Genomic DNA, 23,631 nt, shown 5'->3' on the forward strand with positions numbered 1-23,631 from the left:
AAACGCCTATCGAATCATTTCAAAAACGTAATATAAATGATCAATTGTACAAAATTTACAAATTTCGGAAGATTAATGTATAAAGATACTGCGAACATATTCGACTATTTTCCAACACACATTATTTGACTTTTATATTAGAATATCCGAAAGAGCAGTTGTATCCTATTTCTTGGTCGTGAGTAGCATTTCTTTGCTGAACATGTTGATTCTGCAGGTGATTTATTGTTTGGCAAAAATTAAAGTAGCCTTCCATATCATGTTATTCGATAGAGAAGTGTAAGATGACCAAAATAACCACCTTTAAAGAAGTGTGAACGCTATATTAATGGCTATTATAATAATGTTAGTCATTTAAGAGGGCTAATTCAGTAATACTCTTGTGCAACAAAAAGCTAAAATGGAAAAAAAAATGGATTTGCCTATTGTTTCACTGGAAAAATGAGATTTCGCTCACTGGGACTGGGAATCACAAACACACAAATGAAAATTGGACCGAGATTTGGGCAAAAAAATAGGCCGGTAAATGGGATAAGGGCAAAATTTGGGCCGGGAAAATCAGGACCCTCAGAATTCGAGCTCGGGACTCAAATTGTTACTCCTCTAGTAAACGATACTAAAAAATAATTGATTCTTAAAATTAACCATAGCCACCTGATAAAATCAAGCAAGTAAATAATTGGAAACCAGCTCAGGAAGGTAAATAATCTTTCCTTTGTACTAATTTATGCAGATAAAGAATGTTTACATTAGAAACCTGAGAAAATTGAACTGCTCTCTCTCTTGGTTCTTCATTATCTTTAAGATTTAGTCCAAATTCATTTCTTCTTATTGCCCATTGATCTGGAAAATAGTTTGAAGCTTATTTTACCATGAGAGGAGCTTTAGCAGTTATATTTCTATCCTGCGTTATTCTCACACTTCTGGGTAAGTTCAACATGTTTTAAAAAGTCTCTTTATTTTTTTATTCAAGTTAGAATAAGTTATGTACAGTAACTTCTAGGAAACCTAAGTAGATGGAAATTTCTCTTTAAATATACTGTCAAATGTCTATGGCGTTTTAGACCAGACATTAATTGGTTCACAGACGAGTGCAATATGTATGTGCAGTACTGGGACAGCGACGGAACAGAAAGCGGACAACTGACTCGTGTTTGTTATTAAAAACGTTATGTTGCAAGGTGATAGATTTAGCATTACAGCGGAGCTACTTCGATGGCTAGATAGTCGCGAAAGACTGCTGTTGGTGACTCGCGTTTCGACAAGTTTGAGCGGCATTAAATTGGTCGAACTAGTTGCTAAATAGACCTGAATGGCCTGTTTGATCATAATGTAATTGGTGGTGGTTTTCATTTGATTCTGATAAATACATTCATCATCACCGTTCCTTAACGCGCCATTGGACGCATAAGGCCTCCACAGTCTCTCTCCAGCCGGAGCAGTCTTGTGCCGCCTTCGGTTCCGGATCTCATTCCAGGTCAGGTGCATGGACTTAATACATTACTACACAAAAAAAAATTTATGCTCTCGATTTACTGAGATTTAATTTATTTGTTATTTCTTGGAAACAGAATTATTCCATGGCAGTTCCCCAAGCCAGACAACAAACAGAAGGAGAAGAACAATTTACGATGAGGATGGGTTCCCGGATGACGACTATCCGGATGATGATGATGATGAGTATGGTGATGACGATGACAGTTATGACGGTGATGATGAGGAATACATTCGTTACAGAAGACAACAGCAGCAGCAGAGGAGATATTACAGACAATCATAGAACAAAAGCGAACTGTCTTATCGTTTGGCAAGAAATGCGTTAGCTAGACTGTATAAAGAATTAAATAGACGATCTTCTCTTCTCTAAATCCTGATCCATTGTCTATCATCATCAACAAAAACAAAGCGGGAAATCATAGCAAATGAATCTAGCCTTGACATAAAAATAAAGATTTGTATTCGGACAAACATGGCTAAGTCGGTGGTCCTGCAAAGAACTTAATTTAGTGAATTAGATGTCTGTAGAAAGATTGTCAGACATTATGTCAGATATTTTTATTTTGAGAACATATCACTGTGACATAGCCAAAGTTGTTCGTGACAAGGCCCAAAACTAAGACTAATACAGTCCTCTGCGGCCGCTTATGTTGAAAATCTTTTTGTTCTCGTTTTTACACAAAATATATGTGCCCAACTTACAACTTACAAGAAAGCTTGAGCCACGCCCACAATTATTTGGTCTCCTTTAGGGGTTTAATTTTAATTCTCAGACGAGCATCTCCGTCCCTTTCATACTGGGATTTACCCCGGGTGGCCGGGGGAGGGAGAGGACGGCGAAAAACGACTGTGTTATCAATCCACCAGAAAACTCCTTAATAACATAGCTACACTAAATTCACTATAAAAAATTAAAAGTTGAAAGTTTCTTCACATAAATGAGGTGGTAGCGCAAAACGATGTAAGAAATAAACGTTTCACACAGGAATGTAAAAACTCTTCTTTATTTGGGCAGAGTGACTAGGAATTTATTTTTTTGAAATTTGGGATGGACTTTTGCAAGAGCCGGACTAAAATGATGCAGGGACTAATGTAACTCCCAAAGGACATTCTGGTATAAAGTGACCCTTTGACGATTTCCGGTGATGTTTTGACTGCGGAGCAAACTTTGAGCGTCTATAACTTCGTGCATTTTTCAAATTTTGACAGAAAGTTATTATGTCCTTTAAACGGTTTTAGTCACGAGATTATCTGTAGACTGGCCTGATTCAAGATATAAAGTCTGTAAACAAACTTTAAGACTTCATCCAAATTACAAAGTTTTTCAGTTGACAGTTTTTCAGTGCGTATCGAGTTAAGTTATCAATTTCAAGTCACGTCAGTGACAAAGCTGAAAAAAGTTTTGCGGTGAAAACCCCAGACATTTGAGCGGAGATACTGGGGGAGAAAAGTTGGTAAAATCTCAACTGTATTTTTAGCCGTGTTTGCTTAAGTCAAGATAGCCATGAAAACCGTTGAAAGGTCATTTCGTCTGGAATAAGGTTCTGATAACACGAATTTAATTCGGAGTTGCTTTTCTGTTAAAGCTTACTCAGTAAGTTTCAGTAAAAATCTTGTATGAGTAAGTTTGTTACTTAAGCTCTACTTCTCCCAAGATGGATACAGTTCACCAAATTATGATGAAAAATTCATTAGACTTCTTGCTAGAAGGAATCAAATGCTTTGCCAAAGTTAAAATTTGGTCCCGAACGTTTTGTGCAGTGATTTTCCATGACCTATGAGCAACAATCACTTGCTTTAGTACTGATCAGTACTTGGTCACTTTTGAAAGCGAAAATTGTAGAATCTTAAATGTCGTGAACAAACTATTCAATATTATGAAAACAAAACTGGTAAAAAGCCGGTTCCGTCGTTGAAAATTATAATTTTTGTGGTAAACTTCAGGCGACGCTAAACCGTCAGAACTATTCATTGGATTTTCGGTGTTCCATTGAAACACACTGTGCGCGAAATTTATGATGGAAGGCAAATAATTACACCACAATTTTATATATTCTTGTCACTAAACACGCAACATCGCAATTATTTTCTTGTTAGTATTTGTTTACCATAAGGTGAAGGACCTTTTGTTGAAAAGTGTTTTCAATAAACGAATGAATTGCGTTATTTATTAATAAAAAGACTCCGCGGTCGCTACCATAATGGAGGGTGAAATTGATCTCGCATGAAGGCGAAATCTTTAAGTAAGAATAACAGAAGATAACAGAAAAAGTCTTTTTTGTGATGTGAAAGACGTTGAATGAGACTTAAACCTGTGTTGAAATTCTTGACCGCCTTTTATGATCAGGGTAAGTGATATATCTTGCCGATGAAAGAGTTCGTAAACCAACCAGGCTTTCAAAATACAATTTTTTTTTCGTTCCATGTATTACTGGATACTTTCCTTAGCAGAGGCAGTCTAAATACCATAGAGCTTGTTGGGAATATTTGCTGTATTCGACAATGGATGCTGACGGTTTTAATAAGGGTGGAGATCAAATTACCGTCAGTTACCCAGGCTTTACTGAATTCGATTCAAAATAACAATGAGCGTTTAATTTGTGTTGACTTACGGTAGTTTTATAAGACCATGATAATTCTCGCGATAGATAAGCGATGCCATAGAATGTAACTAAAATTTATCACTTCAGCTGTCTCATTAATATGCACTTGAAGTAGCGAAATAATGATTTTCACAAGAGTCGAACCTATGACCTCCCGGTAACTACAGTCAACTCTCGTTAAAGCGGACACGCTTCGGGCGTCGTTTAGTGTCCGTAATAGCGAGAGTCCGTTATAGCGGGAGTCATTTCCAGTCGAGTCAAACCTTATTCGCCGGGGATCTGGATTTTGTTCGTAATAGCGAGTGTCCGCAAGACGAGAGTTGACTGTAGTCCCGATGCTCTTTGTTTTAACTTGGGATTTGCCCGGTGAAAGTTAGTAATATAAAGCAAAACAAGTAATTCGAGAACAACAACTACTAATTAGCTTCATACTACAACCATAACCAAACAACATAAACATAAAAATGATTTAACTTATATATTCCATTGTTTTTTATAGCCTATAAGTAGCGTCGGTATGATGATTAAAGGCTTATCCCTTGCTAACTTTTATTTCGTACTATCCAGGGATATAAATAGGTTGGATAAATGAATGCGGTACTGGTGTTGGCGCTAGCTACAAGTCTGGTGCTTCCAAGTGTGAAAGGTATGTTTAAGTGCTTGCTTATTTGGTTGTTATACCTCAGTAGCTATGACCAGTGCAGCGTCTTCATGCAGATTAAAACTTTGTACACGAAAGGAGAAACTTTGCAGACGGCAGGTCATGACAAATGTAAGTTAGCCTAGCTTAGTCGTCTGTAACCTGTCTCAAGCATTCCCAATTGATATCTTTACCATCCCATGTTGCTTTTTTGATATGGTGTTTTTACGATTCCTTAAACTGACATTTTTCAAAGTTTCATCTCGTGCATTTGAAGATAATTTTAACATCGCAAAATTACTTTATCGCAACATAGTTTCTTCAAGCCTGCTTTTAATATCAATCGCCACCGTCATGATTAGCAATCGCAGTTTCAAAGAGAAGGTTACGACCATGTTTCTTTGTAAATGGTGATCTTTACTTAATTTGATATTTCTAAAAGAATTTGCCAAGAATTTTTTTGGAAATACACAAAAATATGTTTGTAATACCCTCAGTCATTTTATTTTTATTGGACTGATTAAGATATCTTTAAAATTTTCAGCTACTCTTCAGAGAGATGTCCTGACATACATCAACGTATTTCGTCATTTGCACGCCGCGGGGCCACTTTTGGCCGATGACGTCATCCAAAAAAGCGCGCAAAATGCGGCCACGATATTTATGAGAACGAAGAGCAAAGATACCGTTCCAATATACAGATATAGCGCCAACTTTTGCACCTATCGTGGCTCTGATGCAAACCTGGACCGAACATGTGTGATATCGTGGTATGTCTCAATGAAGTATTACGTTTGGTGCAACCCAAGAGCCGAGGGCCAAGCTCTGCCATTTGTCAACATGATTTGGAAAGCCAGCACTAAAGCAGGAGTGGGAATAGCAAAGGGCAATGATGGAACTTTCTATGTTGTCGTGTACATTGCTTTGCAAGATGAAAACAATGTCGCAGGCAATGTGCCGCCAGTTAAAAGTACGTAACATGCATGAACACAACCTTTATGGATTTTGGTATACTTTTATAATACTATTCAATAGAATTTTCTTACTTGTCAAGGAAATGGCTTGTCGTTTGAAATGCCTTTTAACTCACATAGCCTAAAAAGGGTTATGCTCAAAGTTCAATAAAAGGGCCTGAGTAAATTGCCAAACAGAAGCCATACAGGAATTATAATTACATGATATTACTTAATATTAATTAAACTACATCTGCAATAAAAAGGAATCTCCTTGCTGATAAAATTAAGTGAGGATGTACGTAATAATTATTATTCAACAGGTGCGCGCGCTGCCCATATATGGTCAAAAAGTCAACGATATCTGTCATCCGTACATAACAGATATCCTGCGATATTCGTAGTTGCGAAGATTCGTCCGAAATCTTGTAAAGCGCTGCATAATTACAGTTTTTCTATGTGCAAAATGTGTTTCGTTGACAATTTGTTGAATAATAAAACAACTATCCTGCTCAATCTTGCGAAATATCGTCTGATTTTAGCCAACGCAGCCTACGGCCTCGTCGGCTAAGTATCAGGCTATATTCCGCGCGATTTCGCAGGATAATTGTTTACAAATAACTGCCGAAAAAAATTGCTAATCCGCTTTACTTATTTAAAAGTGGTACCACTTCAATAAACTGTTCCTGTAATCTCTCCATCTGAAATCGTGCAGGCGTGCAGTAATAACACCGAGATCTTAACTTTTTTCGCAGTTGTCATGGAAGCAAGTCCAAAAGGTAAGACATTTAACTTTCATTTACAGAATTGTCCAAACGTTATTACGTTTCCTAAACCCTAGCTCAAGAGGAATTTATTTTCGTTGACTTGATAGTCAGAAATATTTCTTTACCTTTAGCCAAGTGTCCGCCAGGCTACTCACGATTTGGCACTTCTTGCTTCAAGTACGAAACAACCGCGGTGACCTGGGATGAGGCTGTTACAAGCTGCGCAAGAGAAAATGCCACTTTGGCCTCAATTCGAAATGCCAAAGAGGAAGAATTTGTAAGAGACTTACAAAGGAAATCGGGATCAGGTGTAGAGACTTGGATAGGTATGATGCGTGGTTCTTAAAACTATTTATAAGAAGATTAGAAGCATTCATTTCAGCACATTCTCTGTGCATTGAATTTATTTCGAATTAAAAGTCCACCACCAAAGCAAATGTATCGTGGATAACATTCTACTTTGCACTCAATTGAGCTGTCTGAACACAAACTTAAAGCTTTTTTCAAAGTGCTAACACAACCAAGCATCTCAATTATTGTCAATAATACTTTTCCATCTCAAAAACCTCGTTTACAACTGTCAGAATTCCATTTTTACGACTGAATTTATTCAGGAGTATTGTGGGTAGCCATGGTTGGTCGGTTGGTCCATCATCTGTAGACTTCTCATTGCAACTCCGCTGACCAGCAGATATACTTGTAGAAAGAGTGTAGCAAGGCGGCCGTATAAAAGCGGCCGTATAAAAGCAGTCTTTTAATTTAAAGGGGTTTACAAGAAAAAACAGAAGCAAAGAAACAAAAGATGGCTGACAATTACGTGTAGAATTAAGTAATCGACCGCCAAAAAAGTGAACATTGAGAGCCATTAATCAGCATTAATCGATCGATGACTTTCGTGTCTATCTTTCGAGCTAGCGTCGAACATGAAGGAGCATTCGAAAATTAAATCGGGTTTCACATAAGCTTCCATCAAAAATCAAATCTATCTAGAAACCAGAGCGTTGGCTAAAATCGCGTACGTGGTTTCGTGTTTGCAAGAAAATATTATGAATATTAAAGTTCGTCATATTTTATCTGAATCTAGTCTATAGACGTCGTTGTGCTTTTATTTACAGTGTAATTACTACACGGCTTCAATCCTTTTATTTTCCTATGCAGATATTTAGAGCAAAATAATAGACAAACCAAGGTAAAAAAAAAAGAAAAAAAGAAAAAGAAAAGTAAATATACCCCTTCTTGGCGTCGAACCGTTCCCCATTAGATTCGCAGACTGATGACTATCCCTTTGTGCTAATCTGACAAACGTGGAAATATTGGAATAAAATTTATAAATGTATTCATTGAACCGCTGATAATCTGCCACGACCACCGTAGGCTCAAACAAGCTTTGACAGCGATCTGCCCACAGCGATCGTGTATCGAGATAGAAGTTCTTGCAGTAAATGGGGTGATCTACTGGCCAAATGACCTGTTTTACTGCAGTGTAAGTGGCTCAATTTACTCACCAAATGAATTGTTGTACTGGCTATACTTTCTATTCGTATCATGGATCTGTGGAGACGCTCGGCAGTGGTTTTCTCAGAAATTGAAGCTCACAGGATCGGGGGACGGACTCGCATAGTTTGTGTTCTTTGTGTTGATCTTCTGCTTCGCAAGTCCCATTACATAACACAGGTAAGCTTCTACTTATAGCAAACAATATGTTTTTATGAACAAATCCTAAACATGTAGATCGACTGTGCTTCGGTCGTGTTCGGGAAGTAGTCGTACAGGTCACCTGACAAAGCACATGATTTGTTGTGGTAAAACGTTGGTGATCCGCCATTTTGTTTCGAACTTCAGTTTGGGGCAAGCACTTTTGTTAGCTGTTTACGCTGTGTAATTCCAGGGGTATTTTATGCAATGGATGCCTGCATTGATGTAGATGTTCATAATAAGTCCTGTGAGTATTCAGGGACAGAAACATCTGTACGACCCTCGACTCGCCAGGGTAATTTGAACGGCGAGGAGACATGTCAGACATGTGTCGAATCCCCCGCTCGCTGGGGTTATGCCATAACTATGGAAAGCGAGAAAGCTAAACATGAACAAATGATAGTCAAATATGAGCAAATGAAAACCAGATATGAACAAATGAAAACCAAATATGAGCAAATGAATGCTATATATGCAGAAAACTGTCAGCTACTCCATGAGGAAATCCATGCCAAACACGAACAGACATGTGAGTGGAACACTTCTTTGATGAATGGTCAGTTTGACGGTGCCTTCGTTGCCAAGAATAAAGCTGAGTTTACTGAGCAGAAACCAGTGCTTAAATTACCAACTGATAATCCACCGAGTGCTTGTGCTTTGCAAACAGATGAAATGGACAAATGTAGAAATTCAAGGGTAAGGTGTAGGTTACATTCTAGAAGGAAACGGGAAAGAGAACCTTCCAGAATTCCATACAAGAAATTTATCAAGTTATTTAGAAAGGCGAAAATTATTCGACTTGCTGCCAAATCATACCTTAAGAAGTACATACCAAGTTCATCTAAGCTCAGACTTATGTTGTACGAGTGTAATCGTTCTCATTTCACTGAACGGCTTGTGAGATCAAGGTGTTTATTATCTTCAAACAAGTGCTTTGTCAGGCCAAGCTTGTACCTAACTATTGCGCGACTGAGGACATTAAAGCATAAGAATTCATCATTGTTTTGCATGTGTGTTGATGAGAAAATGTTAAATAAATTAAAATGTTGTCAAGCCCAAACTTATCATGTTTCACGAAGAGTCATATCCTTAAGTGGTGATGTTGAAGAGAACCCGGGGCCTGATCATTGCAGTGTAAATACTAATTCAGAAGCACGTAGTAGCTTAGTTGGCAATTCAGTTTCATCACTAGAAACCAGGTTGTCAGAATTAAATAGAGCCGCACTTGATGTTGGTGGAGGTGGTGACTGTTTTTTTCGAGCTGTTTCACATCAACTGTATGATAATCCTAATCACCATTTTCATGTGCGTAGTCTTGGTGTTCAGTATTTACAGCATAACCCTGAACAATTTATAGAGAGTAATACTGATTATTCTTGGCAAGGATATTTAAGAAATATGTCATGTGAGGGAACATGGGCTGATGCGATTATAATTCAAGCAGTGGCCAATTGTCTGAATTTGTCAATTCATATTACTGAATCAAATGAAACTTTTGCACCTGTTACTGTTGTGCAACCAGCAAGTGTAACGAGAGGACGCACAAACATTTACATTGGGCACATAGGTGAAACGCATTATGTATCTACAGTAGTAAAAACAAACAAGACAAAATGTGGTCAAACATCAGTTGAAGACAACCTAATTGATAGAAAAGAAAAACGCAGAGCTTACATTAGAGAATACATGAAAAAGAGAAGAGCTGATCCAGAATTTAGAAAAAGAGAGAATGAAAATTCACTGCAGAAAATACACAAAAATATTGAAACAGCTAGGGAGAAAAATAACAAAGCTGCCTCAAAAAGGAAAATCACCAACCCAGAACATTTGAGGGAAATTTTTAAACAGTCAAAAAGAAAAAGGAAAGCGAAGAACCCAGAACTCATACGGGAAGTTGCCAAACAGTCTAAAAGAAAACGGAAAGCGGAGAACCCAGAACTCATACGGGAAATTGACAAACAGTCTAAAAGAAAACGGAAAGCGAAGAACCCAGAACTCATACGGGAAGTTGCCAAACAGTCTAAAAGAAAACGGAAAGCGGAGAACCCAGAAAATCTATCACTTGAAACAATTATTGATGATGATGAGTTACAAGCACAGAAAAATGAAAACAGTATGATATCTATGGTAAATTTCTTCCACAAAAGTATAAAATGTGGTCCAGAATACATATGCACCTGTTGTGACCAGTTGTGGTACAGGTCCTCAGTAGTCAGATGTGATTCTAACAAGTACAAGGCTTGCTCACAAGGTGTTGTGGACTCTTGTGTCACTGGGGTAACAAGTGTAGACAATACTGAATGGATTTGCACAACTTGTCATTCAAATCTAAAGAAAGGCACATTGCCCAGCTGTTCTAAAGCCAATAAAATGAGTTTTCCTGAGAAGCCTGAACTGTTAAATTTGACACCATTAGAGGAACGGCTAATATCACCACGTATTCCATTCATGCAAATTCGCGAATTACCAAGAGGTGGCCAGTTGTCTATTCATGGAAATATTGTCAATGTACCAAGTGATGTAAATTCAACTATTCACTCTCTGCCAAGGCCAATCAATGAATCACATACCATTCCAATAAAACTTAAAAGGCGTCTCAGTTATAAGCATCATTATCAGTTTCAAAACATTAGACCTAAGAAAGTGTTAGATGCAGCCAAATATCTTGTAGGCACAAGTGACTTATTCAAAAGTGAAGGCATAGAAGTGCAAAATGCATGGGTAGATAACATAAGTTTACAATGCAGTACCCATGAAGAATGGAAGGAGTTTCTTCAAAATCCTGACAAATCAAGCTGTGATGTGCAAACTAATGAAACTGTCACAAAGGATAAAACACATGATTCCCAAAACAGTATTTCAACTGTTGATGTTGATAATCCAGACATAGATAATGATGATAGCGATGGCTGGTGCGAAATTGCCGAACGCCCTTCAGGTATTACAGATACACTACTACAGGAAGCAGATGTAGCTGAAAATGCAGATAAAATTATTTCATTTGCACCAGGAGAAGGAAACAAACCATTAGGAATATTCATGGATAAAGATTCTGAATATTTATCATTCCCAACAATATTCTGTGGAAAGCGGAGACCTGACAACAATGAAAGAAAAGTACCAGTAACATATAGCACAGTTGCTAAGTGGGAATTAAGGTGTCAGGATAGAAGAGCAGCAATGTCTGTCCCAAACATATTCTTTAAGCTAAAAAAACTGCAAATCAAACAAATTCAAGACAGTGCATGCATTGCTCTTAGAAAGTGTAAGACCAAGGGAAAGAAATACACTGCCGGTGACTTGAAGTCAGAGGATTATCTTAATAAGCTTGTACATCTTGATGAAGGTTTTAGAGTTTTAAAGAATCTTAGATCTTCACCCCCTTATTTTGAGAAGTGCAAAAGAGACTTGTTTGCTATGATTCGTCAACTAGGCAACCCCACATGGTTTTGCTCCTTCTCAGCTGCTGAAACAAGGTGGACTCATCTACTTAAAACTTTAGGCAGAATTGTAGAAAAGAAAGAATACACTGATGATGAGATCAAGCAAATGACATGGAAACAAAAATCAGATCTTATTCAAAAAGATCCTGTCACCTGTTCTAGGAACTTCGATCACATGGTTCAGTTATTTATTAGTGATGTGTTAAAGTGCAGTGCAATACCAATAGGAGAAATAGCCGATTATTTTTACAGAGTCGAATTTCAGCAAAGAGGTAGCCCACACATCCATGGTTTATTTTGGGTGAAAGGAGCCCCACAATATGAAAAAGATCCTAATGAAGAAATTGAGAAGTTTGTTGATAAGTATATCACCTGCCAAAAACCAGACAGTTCTAGTGAAATGGAAGACCTTGTCAACTTACAGATGCACAGGCATGCCAAAACATGTAAGAAGGCAGGGAATAAGATTTGTAGATTTAATTTCCCATTGCCACCAATGCCAAGAACAATGATTTTAACACCGCTTGAAAACTCCTGCATTGATGAAGAAAACCAGAAAAAGATTAAAGAGAATTCTGAAAAAATAAAAGAGGTTCTTGACAGCATGAAATATGGCGAAGATATCACATTTCAAACTTTTCTCAGCAAATTACAGTTAACTGAAGAAAGTTATATCCTAGCTATCAGGCACACCCTAAAGCGTGACACATTATTTCTGAAAAGAGCACCATCAGAAATAAGGATTAACAGTTATAACACTTATTTACTCAAAGCATGGCAAGCAAACATGGACATACAATATGTACTAGATCCTTATGCATGTGCTTCATACATACTTTCTTACATTACAAAAGGCCAAAGAGGTATGAGCAGACTTCTAGAAAAGGCATCTGAAGAAGCCAAATCTGGTGATAAAGATATTAGAAATAGAATAAGGCATATTGGAAACAAATTTTTAAATGCAGTGGAAATAAGTGCTCAAGAAGCTGTGTATCTTGTATTGCAAATGCCATTGAGAAGATCCTCCCGAGATTTTCAGTTTATTGGCACCTCACCTCCAGATGAAAGGACATTCTTAGTAAAGAAATTGGATAAGCTTAAAGAGTTGCCTGACAGTTCACCCGACATTGAATCTGACAACATCATTAAACGCTATCAAAGAAGACCAAAACAATTAGAAAAGTTGTGCTTGGCTGACTTTGTTGCATGGTATAATTGTGTTAAAGATGAACATGCTGATAGTTGTAATAAGCCATTAGTCACAGGTCTTGATGACTTCTTGCCCGAAAGAGATTTTGATGACAACACTGATGATGACCCTGATAGGAGTATCAGTGCCACTGAACTTGAATATGAACCAAAAGAATACAAATTAAAAGGAGGTCTGAAACTAGTGAAACGAAAAAAGGCTAAAATCATCCGATCTGTTAGATACCATAAAGATAAAGACCCAGAAAATCATTATAGAGAGCAACTTATGCTTTATACACCATGGCGAAACGAAAGTACGGATTTGATAAATGGCTGTAAAACTTACCAAGAACGATTTCAACAGGTTAAGAATGAGGTTCTCAACAACAGCCACCAATATGAATGCCATTCAGAAATACTAGATAAAGCAGTGGAGGATCTAAGTAATGTAGAACATGGCAACTTCGACAATGTTGCTCCAAATGCAGAGCATATCAATAAGCAGGACTGTGCTGTTAAAGAAAAGCCTAGTGAATTATTTGGTTGCTTTGACCCTGGCAAAAACAAGCAGCACAGCGAGTATGATTTGCTTGATGATATTGGTATCTTTCCTAGAAGTAATGATCAGGATGAACTTGTTACAAAGCGTGTCTCAGATGACGATTATTATGCACTTGTACGCTCTTTGAATGAAAAACAAAGGCAGTTTTTTTATCATGTCTTACATTCAGTCAAAACTAAAGATGACCCTCTAAGATTGTTCTTAAGTGGAGGTGCTGGAGTTGGGAAAAGTACCGTAACTAATGCGTTGTATGAAGCACTGATAAGATATCTGAACAGTATGGCAGGAGAAAATCCAGATGATGTGAAAGTTGTCAAAACAGCCCCTACCGGCAAAGCAGCATTCAATATAAAAGGTAACACACTGCATTCTGCTTTTAAGATACCTGCCAATAGAGGTTTTGAGTACTGTGCACTGGATAGTGACAGACTAAATACCATTAGAACACAACTCATAAAACTAAAAGCAATATTTATTGATGAGATCTCTATGGTTGGAAGTGGAATGTTCAACTTTTTGAATTTAAGATTACAACAGATTATGGGCACTAAGGAACCATTTGGTGGAATAAGTTTGATAACTGTGGGAGATCTTTTCCAGTTGAAGCCAGTTTTTGATAAGTGGATCTTTGAAAATTCCCAAATGGGCTATGGTGACTTAGCAAGTAACATTTGGACAGAATACTTCACCCTCTTTGAATTAACAGAAATCATGAGACAAAAGGATGATAAGCAGTTTGCTGAGCTACTCAATCGCTTGAGAGAGGGAAAGCACTCTGAAGATGATATAGCCATGTTGAAACAAAGACTTTTGAATGTAACACCAGGAAATGATAATTACCCAATGAATGTCACTCATTTGTTTACTACAAATGCATCAGTAGATGCTCACAACAATGCCCTGTATACTCTCTCAAAAACTGATAAAGCTCAGATCAAAGCTGTGGACATTTTAGTGGGAGATATGTCTGATGATCTAAAGAAACAAATGAAAAATAAAATCCCAGATGACCCCACAAAGACAATGGGCTTATATTCATTAGTGCCGATAGCAACTGCCGCAAAATATGACTTGACAACTAATATTGATGTTACTGATGGACTCACTAATGGTGCAGAGTGTGTGATAGAGAACATAGATTACAGAGTTGACAATTCCACCAGGCCAAGTATTATTTGGGTGTCATTTCCACATCCTGAAATAGGCAAAAAGCAGCGCAGAGAAAATGCACATTTGTACAAGACAAACATAAAGAAAGACTGGACACCAGTTTTAGAAGTAACAAGACAATTCCGAATCAGTAAAAAAAGTCAAGTACAAATTCTCAGGCGACAATTTCCGCTTAGACCTGCTGCTGCCAAGACTATTCACCGTTGCCAAGGTGACACATTAGATGAAGCAGTTGTTGATTTTCCAGCATCCACAAGGGAGCACATGCATTACGTTGGCTTAAGCAGAGTAAGAAACAGTTCTGCACTTAGTATTCTCAAATTGAATGAAAACAAAATTAAGGTGAGCGAAAAAGTAAAAAATGAAATGAGCAGACTCAGAAAAGAAGCAAGCCTCAGGCCTTTAGCAGTTTTAGAGACTGTACATGTAGATTCTCCCCAAACAAAAACAATCTTGTTTCAGAATGTAAGATCTCTCCACCTCCACATAGAGGATGTGCGAAGTGATTACAACATTCAAAAAGCTGATGTCAATATTTTTGTTGAAACAAAGCTTTGTTTGTCAGACACAGATGAAACATACCAGCTGAGTGGATTTACACTTTACAGAAATGACTTCAATCAGTCTACCTTGAGAACTTGCTATGGAACTGCCGTGTACATAAAGAATGATTTGAGTTGTATTGAAATTCCATACAGGTTAAACTTTAATAATGTAGAAATAACTGTTATGGTTCTAAGCCATCCAATTCCAAATTTTCATGTGGTTGGTATCTATCGGTCTAAAGCTAATGTTTCAATTTCACAGTTCATTGATGCACTCACTCATCTTCATAACTCAGTATTGACAAACTCTACCATACCCACTGTAATCCTTGGGGATTTCAATATCAATCTAATGCAGGAGACTACAGAACAAAAGGCTCTCAAAAAATGTTTGATAACAGACAGAGGATACAATCAGTTGATCAACCAGTATACAACTGACTACCGTACACAGATAGATCATATTTACACAAATGTACCACAAATTGTACAATCTGCAGGTACCCTGGAGTCCTACTACAGTGATCATAAGCCCATCTTTATTTCCCTAAAAGCTATGTGAACATATCATTTTCCAAATTAATTGCTTTTAATACTGTGATGTATCTGAGATGAGATTTTGGACTATTAAAGCTAATGAAGACCAATGAAATAACTACATTGTACTTTTACATAGTAAGTAATTCACATAAAAATGAATCTTAATGTATTTCACAGCTTTTTAAATCACAATCAAATAAGAGAATTGCTTTTACACTGACAAAGAGTATAATAATTTCGATTTGGTGGTGTTAAATCAATCATAATGATCATCATTTATTTGCCACATTACAAAAACAAGTTTCCCTAGTTAAGTAAATGAGGGGGCAGAATGTTATCAATAGTTTGAGTTTGTAATAGCTGCAGCTGGCATGGCACACTTCGGTAAATAAAAAAAAAAACATTCATGTTAGTCGCATATAGATGACCAGTCCGAATATTCCAGAATGAAACGTTCCACATTTTGAATGGCAAACTGAACTCTGTCAGAATTTGCACAATACATGTGGAGATAAATTTTTCAAATGAAAAATCATGAAATTGCAATATTTCCTGAGGGTGATGGAGGGATGTTAAAATAACATCCCTTCCTTAATCCCTTCCATACAAGGGACATATCCAGCCTCCATACACAAAACAGGTAAGTTGCTATTTTGGGGGTTTGAAGGGGGAGGGGGGAGGGGTGGGGAGCAAAGGTGAGAAGCATAACATTACATAGATCATAGATACAACTGTAAGCATTTTAAGTACAGTGTACAAAGATTTATACACTTTGTTATTTTACACTCTAACCTATCACCTTTAATGTGTATTTGTAGGTGGAAGACTATGGTGGTACTAAGGAAATATGATGAATGCTGCAGTTCTAACCACTATTATGCAAATGACACAAAATTGAAGTTTTATCACAGATATCAGTACATGTAACTGTATATGGAGGCTGCAACAAATTGAAATCCTGGCTGCCAATTGGCAGAACTGCCTACAAAAATACCAAGAAATAGAAATATACAACTACTACCGTATGGAAGGAACATCAAGTACTTGTATGTGAAACCTACAAGTGGCTGCTAATTGACATAATTTTCTACAAACGTACCAAGAAATAAAAATACACCACAATTACTGTATGGAAGGAACATCAAGGGCACGCATGTGAAACCCACAAGTGGCTGCCAATTGACACAATTTTCTACAAACATACCAAGAAATAAAAATACACCACAATTACTGTATGGAAGGAACATCAAGGGCACGCATGTGAAACCCACAAGTGGCTGCCAATTGACACAATTTTCTACTAAATACACATTAAAGGTGATACCAAGAAATAAAAATACACCACAATTACTGTATGGAAGGAATATTGATAATTAATTTTTCTGTGAGAACCGGAACTGCTGATACCCAAGCAAGTGGTATTTCTGTGAATCATGTCAAAGCTTGACACTGACAAGGGAAACACCTGCACATTTTTGACTGAATGAGTTCCATTCCTTGAAAGAACAACATCCTTTATTATGTCTTAACTACAGATGAAAGCTTTTTATTTACAAACTATACTGAGAGCAAACACAGCTTGCATAAGAATGCAGAGGGACACTGTATATCCTTGCAATGACCAAATGAAATGCAATGTCATAATGATTTTGGTAAATGCATCCCTACAAAGCAACCTTGCTATATTTCTGATAAAAAGGGAAACCTTCTTTTGCTGTTATGAATAATAAATTATAGATACTTAAAAGAAATCTCAAATGATGAAAGCTCTGCATTTAACATCAAAGCAACAGCAAAACAATACAAGTCATTGTCTTAGAGAGAGAACATTATCATATAATTCAGCTGATCTAATTAAAAGAAGTGTTGATCTTTAATTATACCAAAATATTTTTTCAATGATCTCTACAGTAAATGCAATGTATGACTGACATTTTGTCATACATGTGACACAACACTCAGGAATATGAATACTTTATTCAGTAAACTGTACATAACATTGAAAAATCATGTAATACATATAGTAAAATACAGAAAATAATGCATTTAAAATGTACACAATGTCTCCAATTTTGATCATCACAGACTCAGAAAGAAAGGGAGATGCAGGGGATTATGCATTCTGTAAACATTTCCTTGCATCCAGAGAGGAAGGCGGAAGCCAAATAAGTCTGACATCTCCTGTTCTTCCTTCCCCCCCCCTCCCCCCCCCCCCAGGCAAGGGGCAACATCAATACTTCCATCAACAACAAAACTTAGGTCAATAATCTGTAAATAACACTGGCACTACTTATGATCCTTACAATGCCTCAGATGTTTCATCACATAAATAGAGGATGAAATGAAAATGCTGAAAAAAATATGTCAATGGTCCATCCTCTTCGCTCACTGCATTGACTCCTATTTCTTTTACCTTTCAGAACCCAAACGAACTAAACCAAGAATTAACACAAGACAAATTCTTTCTCTAAAACATCTCTAAACACAAGATTGATATAGAAACAATGATCCATAAAGTAATAGGTTTCAAGTGTTCTTTGTTGAAAATTTTTGCCAAAATTTGAGGAACTTCATATAGTTGAATTATAACTTCCTTGCAGAATATTTCAAACAAGTATCAATTAATTTTAACTTTTAACCCGGCTTTAGATACTTCATTCACTAAGGATTTTCACTGTTTTAGTAACATTCATTTCCAAATCTTTCTTGGACAACCAGGACCAGAAAAAAAAAATTTTATCCACGCTTGCAATATGTAACAAACATGTTTGATTCAACTGTAGCACATGTTTTTTCGTTTCTGCTTTTAACTGCATAAAACAAGTCCTTCAAAACACCTGTTGCTCATAAATACTCAAAGAATAGAAATCAAATGCAAATATCGCTCAAAAAAATTCAGTCGTGGCTCACAGAGCCCTTTGATTCTTATCAACGCTACAAACTTTGAACTCTTTGTTCCCCCCTGTTAATTCTCTGAAGACCTTTCATGGTATTTATCTCTTTTATCTTTTCATACCCCAAGACAACTAAAATTCATTAAACCCTCTGCCTTATGATTCCTTTGTTATTAATACGGACACTTTCCTTGTGATCCGTACCAAACCCCAGTCAGTCATCAAGAACCTCTTTAATACCAGCATCCCGTTAACACGATCAGGTTTTGGTGCCGCTAAACCTATTTCTCGCAGAGAATATAATAAACTTAATTGTGCATGACTAGTATACACGCTGTCTGCGCTTTATTTGAGAAGAAACTGTGCATCGTTTGTAGGTCTGCACGATAGTTTGCACGAAGGACGATTCAAATGGTTTGACGGACTAAGATTTCATAACCATGTATGTGTTCCGGTGCACGCGGATGGCGGAAATTTGGAAAATTGTGTGGCATGGAGCATTGAAAAGCCAAAGGGATGCTGGGATGACAGACGCTGCAATGAGAAGATCCCTTTTACATGCAGGATCCCTGTTGAAGGTAGATGAAAGCTTTTTTGGTAATAAGAACAGCGATTAAGAGCTTGTGGACTAAACTGTCAGAAAACTGTCTGTACTTTACCTTAAATATGGGACTGTGATAGTAGCGTGACAAATAAACCGTTTTCCTAGTTGTATAAATCCGACAAGAAAAACCAAGCACAGTTATTTATTTCGTTTTTTACCGTTGACGGTTCTAGACTGTGGATTACTTTCGTCTTTTTTTCCAATTTTCTTTGCCACGTTAGGAATTCTCATATTAACGCTGAAGTAACTCACACCTTTAGACAAAGGCACACACTTGAAAAAAGTCATCAAATTACACTTGTTTACTTTAATTATTTTTATTACCCATAAAAAAGGAAAATCAACTTACAGAACAGAGGTTTTGTTCAAGAAATTTCGTTGGAGACCCAACTACAAAGATAAGAGCTCAAAGGCCTACAGAGATCTGGTGAATGGAATCAAAGTAACGGTATGTATACATAACAAGCAGAACTCTCGTCTCGTTGCATGCTGACAATGCCCATGGAGGTCGAAACAGGTCCGTGGCTGTCTCCAAACATTCCGTCTTAGTTTACTACGTTAATTTGCGTAGTACCACGTAGAATCGCTTCTGCAACTACAACATACCTTTACAAGCTTTACTTGTTTCTATTTTAACAGCTGTAATTTCAGCCATATCCCACTTGGATTACACCTCCAATTCATCTTGTGCTCACTATAAATGACACGTACGTGTGCTTCAAGAGTTTTAGGCATGTTTAGTATTTTTTGTTTTTTCTTTTCTTTAAGTTCAAAGAAATCTTCACACGGATGTCAGGAAAGAAGAAGGGGGCTTCAAAAAAGTCAAAGTCAAAGGCGTTAGGTATTTTTTTTTCTTTCCTCCCCGAATTGAACCGTTTTTATGGTTGACATTTTCATGTTTAGGCTAATGCCATCTTTTTTCTTTCCTTCCGTTAATAGAGCAATTTCATTTAAGGGGAGGTAAGTTAAAATATTCACCTTGTCAGTATTTGGAATACAACCAAGCACAAGTGTCTCAACTTAACAGCTTATGGGGGGAATCTTTAAAAGTTTGCCGAAAAGAAAAGTCAAGTTAGTTTTATAAATTTGCTGACTTACTGTAATTGATGGGCCCAGTTGAGATATAATATTGTTCGTATATCGTCACTTATAAAGACAGACACACATATCCCCCGATTGCTTATTTATATTAAGCAGTAGTCGCAGATGCAATATTGACATGTTCTACATGGCATAATATCCAGAACTACTTGCAAGTTTTCAGAACAGTGATAGACACTGCAATGTGTAGCAAAATCGAAAGCATGCATGGTGCATTCATGACTGTTTTATGTCACAGCGAGAACCGTATATTGCTAATATTAATTCCAGTTGTTATTCAGATTGTTGCTATGGTCACCACTTTATTCATTACCCAACAGGCCTGCAGGATTAGGAATTGCAGTGTCAATCAAGTTCAGATCCTTCACCCCAGACCCTACTCTCCGATTTCAGAAATTTATGCGTCCGTCAGAGAAACTTATAAGTATGGTTATTGACAAGCCAGGTAAATTTATTAATTTCTTATTTACCTTACTCGTTAAAATGAGAGAGTGACCAAGTAAGGTCTTTCACCTGAAACGCACTGATACTTCAATAGCTAGTCGAGAACTGCATGGCGATAACCCTTCCTGGAAACTTCAACCACATCGGCCAAAACCTCTGTTCCTTAAAACGGATGGTCCAGATAGGACGACATCAATCATTCGGAAATTAAGATTAAGGTAGAACTGAAGAAAGGAATAAAAGACCTAAATCGATCGTATAAATAGTATAAATTTATTGTCACGCAGCTGCATGGTTTTATGGAGAACCGACTAGTTATCCTATACACTCATAGGCGTCTTGCAAACCGGTAGTCTTTGGTAAATATTCTAGGCTTATGTGTAACCACTAAATTATTTTCCTTTTTTTTTCATTCTACAGATAAAGTCGAAGGAAAAACAGGTAAAAACGAAAAAACCGATTTACTGTTACTGTGTCTGATAGAACAGTAGAATAAAAATGCAATCTTGCAGTTTTCGCCCGTAATTACCTTGCATCCACCATGAATTTTGTGACAATGCGCATGAAAAAAGTTAACCGTGAAAAGGGCTTTTGTTATCTCCCAAGTAGTAGAGTATATCTTTCTTTAATCAATCATTTTTTTACTTTTTCCAAAGTGTGACAAGTCAAATGAACTATACTAAGTCTGCATTTTCCGTTTGTGCAGTTTGAGTTCAAATTAGGAACATTAGCAATGAAAGGGTTAATCAAGTGTTGTTGTTTTTTAATTTTTTTTTTCTAAAGGAAAAGCAGGAAACTACTGCTACGGCACATGTAATCATCATGGTAGATGCACTGCCTCGCTCCAGTCCTCTTATGGTTACTACCCAGGGTACCCTGCAGCTTCCCCTCCGCCATACGCCACTCCAGCCTACTCTGTATACCACCCAGGAAATGTACAGACAGTGACAAGTGTCAGTGATCCTTACCCATCGGCATGTCCAGCGACGTGCACTCAGCATTCCACACTGGACTGCTACATGCAATGTAATGACGAATGCTGTGAAAGCAGGAATGGCAAGAGGAAATGGAAGTCCAACGCCAAGACGGCCATGATGAAAGAAAATTTTAGAAAACTAAATGACGATCTCATCGAAGAAGAAAGAAAACAGCCTAAGCACGAGCCTGATGATTTAGAAGACAAAGCGATAGATTCGCAGCATAAGACCACCAAAACACATGATAATGTAGAAGAGGAAAATATTATTGCAGCCCTTAAGAAAAAGATCAAAAGTCTACAAATTCGTCTGAAGAAGAAGACCCAACCTAAACAACACAACCATCTCGACAAGTTCACGAATGATTCAATTGAAACAAATGACAACTATTACAGCACCAACTCCAACAAAACCGAACTATCTAGTTATGATGAGAAGGACAGCGATGGATACGACCAAGAAAAAAACGAATCGACGACAACTGCACATGATCTCATCAACGACGACCCAGAACCAAGCAGTTTTGATGAAGAAGATTCTGCATATAATGGCCTGAAAAATGACACAAGCATCACCACGAATGGAAGCGAATATAATCAAGAAGAAAGCATTGGCATTACAAATAACGACAAAGAAACAGGCGCACAAAATGACTCTCCGATAAACGAAGAGAACACGATTAAAACAACCCAACGCCCCAGTGTCCAGGTCACAAATGAACTTTATGATGAAAAGGAGAAGTCGAAGAAAAACGCCTCTAGTGATATAAACGAACTTGGAGACAAAAGTGTCGAAGAAGACAACGTGAAGGAAACTAAGAATGTAAATTCCGAAAATGACCCACCGAGTGAACGAGGGCTTTACAGTTTACAGGACTCCGCCATAGATCCGACGGAGGAGCTATTGGACGAAGAAGGAATTGATGATGTCGGTAAATTTGGCAGGAAAAGGAATTTGATCCTCAAAAAGAAAAAGTCAGATTAAAATAACTCTAAAATGACAACAACAATTTCTTCGTCAATTCCAAGGTGAAACAGTGCGATTTTCCCCTACCATATATATACTAGTTATGCAACGCTTTCGAGTGGTATACTATGGAATATCCCACAAGTCACTTGTATTTTCTCGGTATACACACGAGCCTTTAGGCGAGTGTGTATACGAAGAAAATACAAGTGACAAGTGGAATATTCCATAGTATACCACGAGAAAGTGTTGTGTAACTATTTTATACCATGCCATAGAAAATACGCTTACTAAATTTCATCGAGAATAAGATCGCAGCGCACGATGGGAAGGTTCGGTTGAATACCATCGAATATGCAACGGCTTTCCTGTATTCTGATTGGCTGTATTTTCTATGGCATGGTATAAAATGTTATATAGCATGAGAGGTGAACTGAATCGCAAATCTAATTTTTCTACCCTAATTTCTTCCCACGAACTGTATACGTAATGATTCTTATTAACACCCTCCTTCCAAAAAGCAGTGTCTTTGTAATAAACACCCCTCTTTGTATTGTTTTTGTAATAACCCTATTCCACTAAGTGCACTATTATAATAAGCACCAACATTGTAGCAACAGTATAGTAATCACCACTTTGAGCATGTGTCAAGTTTACCCAATAAATACGACAAAAACACATTCTGATTGCAGTTTGGGCACTGAGTACAAAAAGATAAAAATCAGAAAATGAACAAAAAAAACACTACATAAATAAACTAAAATTTCAGAAACTGGAGAAAATTCCGATATTTTGCAGGTCTTTCTTGATCAGCCTTTATTGATCGGTTCTCTTAAATGATCAGCCTTTTAAAAGAAATGTCCAGAATTATTAATTTTCAATTCGAAATTGTGCCGATTGTATTCAATTGTATACAACTTTTGCGGGAAAAACTTCTACTTACCAGCAATGGACTTCTGTATTTACAATTCGTCGTTATGTTATAGGGCAAAACTTGCGGGCAATACCTTTTGTGGAATCCTGCGTCATGATAAAATAA

General features: G+C 37.2%; 1 protein-coding gene, 1 long non-coding RNA gene and 1 pseudogene across 4 annotated transcripts in view; all 3 read left to right on the plus strand.

Moving 5' to 3' along the window:
* The window catches only part of LOC144644270 (uncharacterized), a 77,442-nt gene extending 61,184 nt beyond the window's left edge, over positions 1 to 16,258 (plus strand). Inside the window, exon 2 of one of the 2 annotated variants that reach the window (XM_078503722.1) lies at positions 9,935 to 16,258. In XM_078503722.1, the coding sequence (XP_078359848.1) occupies positions 10,271 to 15,628 (5,358 nt within the window). In that variant the 5' untranslated portion in view covers positions 9,935 to 10,270 and the 3' untranslated portion in view covers positions 15,629 to 16,258. Of the gene's footprint in view, positions 1 to 8,132 lie in introns of those variants that run through there. The other variant, XM_078503721.1, reaches the window with a different exon arrangement.
* LOC144642012 (uncharacterized) lies at positions 738 to 1,968 on the plus strand. The gene is made up of 2 exons (XR_013568675.1): positions 738 to 927; positions 1,572 to 1,968. It is a non-coding gene; the product is annotated as an uncharacterized LOC144642012 (long non-coding RNA).
* On the plus strand, positions 3,688 to 23,245 carry LOC144644273 (uncharacterized; annotated as a pseudogene). The gene is made up of 12 exons (XR_013569079.1): positions 3,688 to 3,845; positions 4,668 to 4,746; positions 5,285 to 5,710; positions 6,449 to 6,472; positions 6,592 to 6,786; positions 18,878 to 19,078; positions 19,440 to 19,552; positions 19,873 to 19,945; positions 20,044 to 20,064; positions 20,526 to 20,650; positions 21,070 to 21,090; positions 21,433 to 23,245. The product of XR_013569079.1 is annotated as an uncharacterized LOC144644273 (transcript).
* Positions 23,246 to 23,631: the final 386 nt, after the last annotated feature.

This window comes from Oculina patagonica, chromosome 2 (genome assembly GCF_052425735.1).
Source record: "Oculina patagonica isolate OP01 chromosome 2, crgOcupat, whole genome shotgun sequence".
NCBI classification, from domain to species: domain Eukaryota; kingdom Metazoa; phylum Cnidaria; class Anthozoa; order Scleractinia; family Oculinidae; genus Oculina; species Oculina patagonica.